The 5,572-nt window shown below is 36.6% G+C and overlaps 1 protein-coding gene across 1 annotated transcript in view; it reads left to right on the plus strand.

Annotated features, from left to right (window-relative positions):
• The first annotated feature begins 262 nt into the window (after window positions 1-262).
• The window catches only part of LOC107602997 (guanine nucleotide exchange factor DBS-like), a 76,926-nt gene continuing 71,616 nt past the window's right edge, over window positions 263-5,572 (plus strand). Inside the window, exon 1 of the mRNA XM_016295659.1 lies at window positions 263-765. Coding sequence (XP_016151145.1) covers window positions 603-765 — 163 coding nt within the window. The 5' untranslated portion in view covers window positions 263-602. The remainder of the gene's footprint in view (window positions 766-5,572) is intronic.

Genomic DNA, 5,572 nt, shown 5'->3' on the forward strand with positions numbered 1-5,572 from the left:
CAACTCAGGAGGATATTGTAAAATGTCTGATTGAATTATTCTTAAAAAAAGGTTATAATTCATGTAAAGAGCGCTTGCTTCTGTTTAGAGAAAGTTAGTCAGTTTGACCCCTAAGTGGCGCACAAGAATGCTGGAGATTAGTGTCTATGATTGTGTGTTTGTGTGTGTGTGTGTGTGTGTGTAATTAGCAGAGCAGAAGGGGATTTGTGCTAAAACTCTCCCTCCCCTCTCTTCCACTCTTCTCCTCTCCTCTGCAAGAATACGTGTGTGTTTGTTGCGACAGCATGCATGAATGCCGGGGTTGTTTCTTTACAAACAGGAGGTCCGAGATGCGTCTGTATGCAGCCTCTCTCTGCGGGTCCCATCTGACAGAGGAAGCCCTCTGAGACCAGCACTGGGCTGCTGTAGTCTTCCCAGCATTCTCTTGGATCAGATCGTCCTGGCTTGGGATTTCATTGGTCTTAGTTCAGATTGCCCTGGTGCAGTCAGGACTGTTTTAGCCGAATGTTGATCAATCTGAATTGGTTTTGGGCTGGTTCCGAGACATCAGGTCAAGTCGAGGCCAGTTAAGACTGGTTATGTGCATGTGGGAGCCAGTTTAAATGTCTCTGCATGAGTTTCTTCGGGAGGGTCAGGACGCCCCACAGCGGATCCTATCCCGACTGACCCAGCTCCTCTACAACCTATCGGCCACGGTCTTACAGGGGGTCCCCTTCTCTCCTTTCACAACCTTCAGCCGCAAGAACTCCTGGAGGGACTGGAACGGTGAGAGATCAGAATATCAGTCTGTGTTTGGTGTAGTTGCTTTCAGATGGTTTTGCTGAGGAAACAGGATGGAAATTGCTGACTGCCTCTGTTAGATTAATTCCGTTTTAATACACGTTGTGACGTACTTGAGCAGTTAAAGGAATAGTTCAACCAAAAATGAAACTTATGCCATCATTTACTCACCCTCATGTTATTCCAAACTCATTTGACTTTCCTTCTTCTGAGGAACTACAACATTTTGAAGAATGTAGTACCAGTTGATCTTTTTCATGCAGTTTCAGTAAATGAGAACTGAAACTTTCAGGCTTCAGTAAGGATGCAAAAGTACCTTAAAGGTCTCATAATTACTTAAATTTAGGTTTGTATCTCACAAAAAGTAAAACAACAAACTAACGCACAAGTAATGTGGACTTTATGATACTTACACATATGATACTTTTTTGGTGCCTTTGTGTATTTTTGAAGTTTAAAAACTTCAGTGTCCATTTTTAATAATTGCATGGAAAGGAGTGACCCGCATATTCTTTAAAATATCCCCTTTTGAAATAAAAGTCATACAGGTATGGAGTGACATTAGGACGAGTAAAGGTCTGTTCACACCAAGGCTGACAACTATATAAAGATCAAGTTTTAAAATGGTTCTGATTCTATGGAATTAGAATTGGAATCAATTATACAACAATTTTTTACAGCTAGAAAACAATAAAAACATTAATAGTCAATCAAAGTCCACCTGACTTTAAAGAGCTTAAGCATTTAAAGTGTCAGATGACAGAACTGCAGCTTGCACTTATAATAAACAGAACATTATCTTCCATTAGTGTGGACACTAAAATATCTTTATAGTTCTCATTCTTGTGAACGGGCCTTAAATAAAGTATGGAATGGACGAACTATTCCTTGAACATGGTGTGTCCCCATGGTGTGTGTGTGAAGTTGAGAGGTGGTTTCCTCGTGGGATTTCTCTTACATCATTGAGATGCATGTGGATGGCCCATTGCCCAGATCACATTGACACACATCCTCTCTCTCTCTTTCTCTCTCTTGCTCAGACACTTTGTGCTAAAAGTTTTGTTTTCACAGTAAAACAGTGCGTCTCAGCAGAGAGCTGAACTGGTATATTTAGGGAACACACATGGCATGAGAAACTGATAGACATGGGCAAATAGCATATCATCTCAATTTAAAAAATAATCACACACACATACCCATAACAAACTGAACAATTGCTTTGCTTTGCATAGTACATAGTGGACAGACTAGGGAATACACACACGCTCAAAAACAAGGCACTGACAAGGACAACTTGTGGCAGTATCTGTACTGGAGAGCAGATGTCAGACGTCCTAAAATGTGAGTAAATCTCTGATCTTAATCCGCTCTGTGTCTGCTTCTCGCTCGCAACAGGATGCTGCTTAATCGGAGTGTGTTTTTGTGTGCATTTGCTCTTTGATGTTTAACTTTCTGTGTGTTTAATATGAAACAATTCCCAGCATCCTTGTGATGTTGTCACACTGATTTGTTCTGAATCTGCGCTATGTAGACAAGCTATTTTGGACATCATTATCTGTCATATGCAGATTATCTTTTTAGACTGATCTCAGGCCAGCTTTAGCATGAAGTCTTCAAAGTCTTTTATTATTAGAATATGATGTTTGTACACCACTTCTACCCAAATTGTTCCTTGACTGCCTGTGTGTAGTGGTTTTTTAAGACAAGCATCACTGTTACTATTGGGCATCAGTGTTGTTTTATTATAGTTTTATATGTTTTATTAATATTATGATTTTGTTTTATATATATATATATATATATATATATATATATATATATATATATATATATATATGTGTGTGTGTGTGTGTGTGCCAAAAATACATTGTATGGCTCAAAATTATTTTTCTTTTATGCCAAAAATCATTAGGATATTACGTAAAGATCATGTTCGATGAAGATATTTTGTAAATTTCCTACTGTAAATATATCAAAACTTAATTTTTGATTAGTAATATGCATTGCTAAGAACTTCATTTGGACAACTTTAAAGGCAATTTTCGCAATATTTAGATTTGTTTGCACCCTCAGATTCCAGATTCCAGATTTCCAGATAGTTCCAGATCTCAAATATTTGTATGCCAAATATTGTCTTATCCTAACAAACCATATACATCAATGGAAAGCTTATTTATTCAGCTTTCAGATGATGTATAAATCTCAATTTCATTTTAAGTTTAAAGTTTTATTACATTTGTTGTGGTTTTTTTGTTGTTTTCATTTTTAAAAGTTTTTGTTTTTATAAATGGGTCAATATAATTTTTTTTTTTTTATTTATGGTTTAGTTTGAGTTATTTTAATACATCAAGTTAACATTTGTTGTGGTTTTTTTGTTGTTTTCATTTTTAAAAGTTTTTGTTTTTATAAATGGGTCAATATAATTTTTTTATTTTTATTTATGGTTTAGTTTGAGTTATTTTAATACATCAAGTTATTATTTTCATACATGAAATAATGAAGAAATGTTGCCTTGGCAACTAGCTGAAGTAAAATCACTTTTTAATATTTTATTTTAGTTAACATTTATTTTATTTGAAGTAAAAAGGGTGTTTTTAATAAATCATGGCCACGTGGAGTTCTCTAGTCGGTACGTTGTAATGGTGTCTGGTAATGGTTAACTACACCTGCATGTTTGAGCGGTTTGCGTGAGATCAAAGTATAATGGACAGCAGTTAGAGTGGTGAAGCGGTGCTGGATCCATATATGCCTGTGTTTGTGTTTGCTGTGAGAAGTAAATCCTGATAATCAGAAATGGAAACATTGTGCTGTTTCATCCATGGACCTGGGAGGACACAAACCAGGTACACGCAGACCCTGCAATCAGGTAAATGTGTTTGGTTAATCTTTGAGATCTTGAACTGAGCTCTGAGACTATGAGAAGTATTTCTGACTTGCAGAAATTTTAATGTATAACTCCATATACAAAAATCTTAAATAATATGTAAAATAATTATAACAATTAAAAATACAAAATTAAATTGTAAATATGACAATGGATCAAGCACTGAACAAAAACTGTGAAATTTACCGTAAAACAGCAGCCGTGGTTGCCAGAATTTTACCGTAAAAAAATATAGTTGCAATATTTTAAGCTATGTTTTTTTACTGTACATTTCATTTCAATATTTCATTAACTGAAATAATGTTAATATACAAAATTACTAATATCTGTTTTTACTGTTATGACAACCACCTTAAAACACAAGTGATAAAGAGAAAGCCACATGATGAATCATGAAGTTCATCAAAAACAGCTTTTCCAGAATTAATAGTAATATATAGAAGGTGCTTAAAAATACCATCATGTGTTAACACATGACAAATAATAATAAAATAATGCAATAAACAACAACAAACTATGTAAATTGTTCCATTTGTTTCTTTCTCTTTTTTTCAAAATAATGCATAATGAATCATAATTAAGAACTCCATTACGTTTACTGAAAGAATAGCAAATGTTTCTTCTTTTGTGCATTTATTTGAAAATCTGTTAATAATGCAAATGCATGTGATATTGCCCTAAATCACAGGTGAGATAAGAGTGTAATGTGTTTGTGTACGAGTGCATGTGTGTGCAGAGCCGCTTTGTTGTGGGGCGTTACCTGCATCTGAGATGGGCGTGACAAACAGCGTCACATTCCTGGCTGCAGCACTTACACCTGAGAGAGAAAGATGCAGCGTCACAGAGAGACAGACTGTGATAATTCAGGGAGTGAATATTTGCAATGTGAGGACAGACAGGATGTGACAGTAAAAGGGAGAATGACTGAAGAAGGTAAGAACCGCAGGGCAGACTTAGACCAAGGGAAGCAGGTGAAATGATACTGACGGAGGAGACTGGGACGCACCTCCGGCCCCCAGAGAACTGCAGGAGCTTGGTGAAGATCACTTTAGAGGAAATGGAAAGTTTCTACAGGTTCATTGTTTGCTGTGATGGGCTAATTTGTAAGTTCCTCTTGTGTCATGTGCTGAAAAGATGAGAAGTGTTTGTGTGACACTTTGTTGTTGTTTTTCTCAGCACTTGTATCATGATGCATGATGTTGCTAGCAGTGATGTATCATGGGATGTTTGCAGAGTAATAATACATCTGCCATTTGAATACATGTTGTTAGTATCTGATTGTGTGAACTGCGCTGTTAGATTGAAAAAGCTGAATGTATTTTAAATTCTCTGCATGGATCAAAACAGTTCACTTAAAGGGGTCATATGACATTGCTAAAAAAAAATTATTTTGTGTAATGAAATGTGGTTATGCGGTTTAAGGTTAAAAAAACACATTATTTTCCACATACTGTACATTATTGTTTCTCCTCTATGCCCCGCCTTTCTGAAACGCGTCGATTTTTACAAAGCTCATCGGTCTGAAAAGCGAGGTGTGCTCTGATTGGCCAGCTATCCAGTGCATTGTGATTGGCCGATTACCGATGACGTGTGACGGAATGTTACGCCCATTACCATACTATGACGCCCTTTCCAGCCGGCGCGACAAGACAAAAACATTAAAACCCATTATAAACGAGGCATTTGTTGCATCCAGTGGGGACATAATTATGGAATATAATGACTTATACTGTCATTTTACGTGTTGCGTTGCATCTCGCCGCGGCGCTTAAACATAAAACCATGTCTGCGTTTGTGATATGAGAAATGGCAAACAACAAGCGCTACTCTACACTGCCCAAAACTCGCCGTTTGAATCATCAGTGGCAAATACTTTAAATATAAAAAACGTACTTACGGTCTGTGAGT

Source organism: Sinocyclocheilus grahami, unplaced genomic scaffold, assembly GCF_001515645.1.
Source record: "Sinocyclocheilus grahami isolate Dianchi unplaced genomic scaffold, SAMN03320097.WGS_v1.1 scaffold339.1, whole genome shotgun sequence".
NCBI lineage: Eukaryota > Metazoa > Chordata > Actinopteri > Cypriniformes > Cyprinidae > Sinocyclocheilus > Sinocyclocheilus grahami.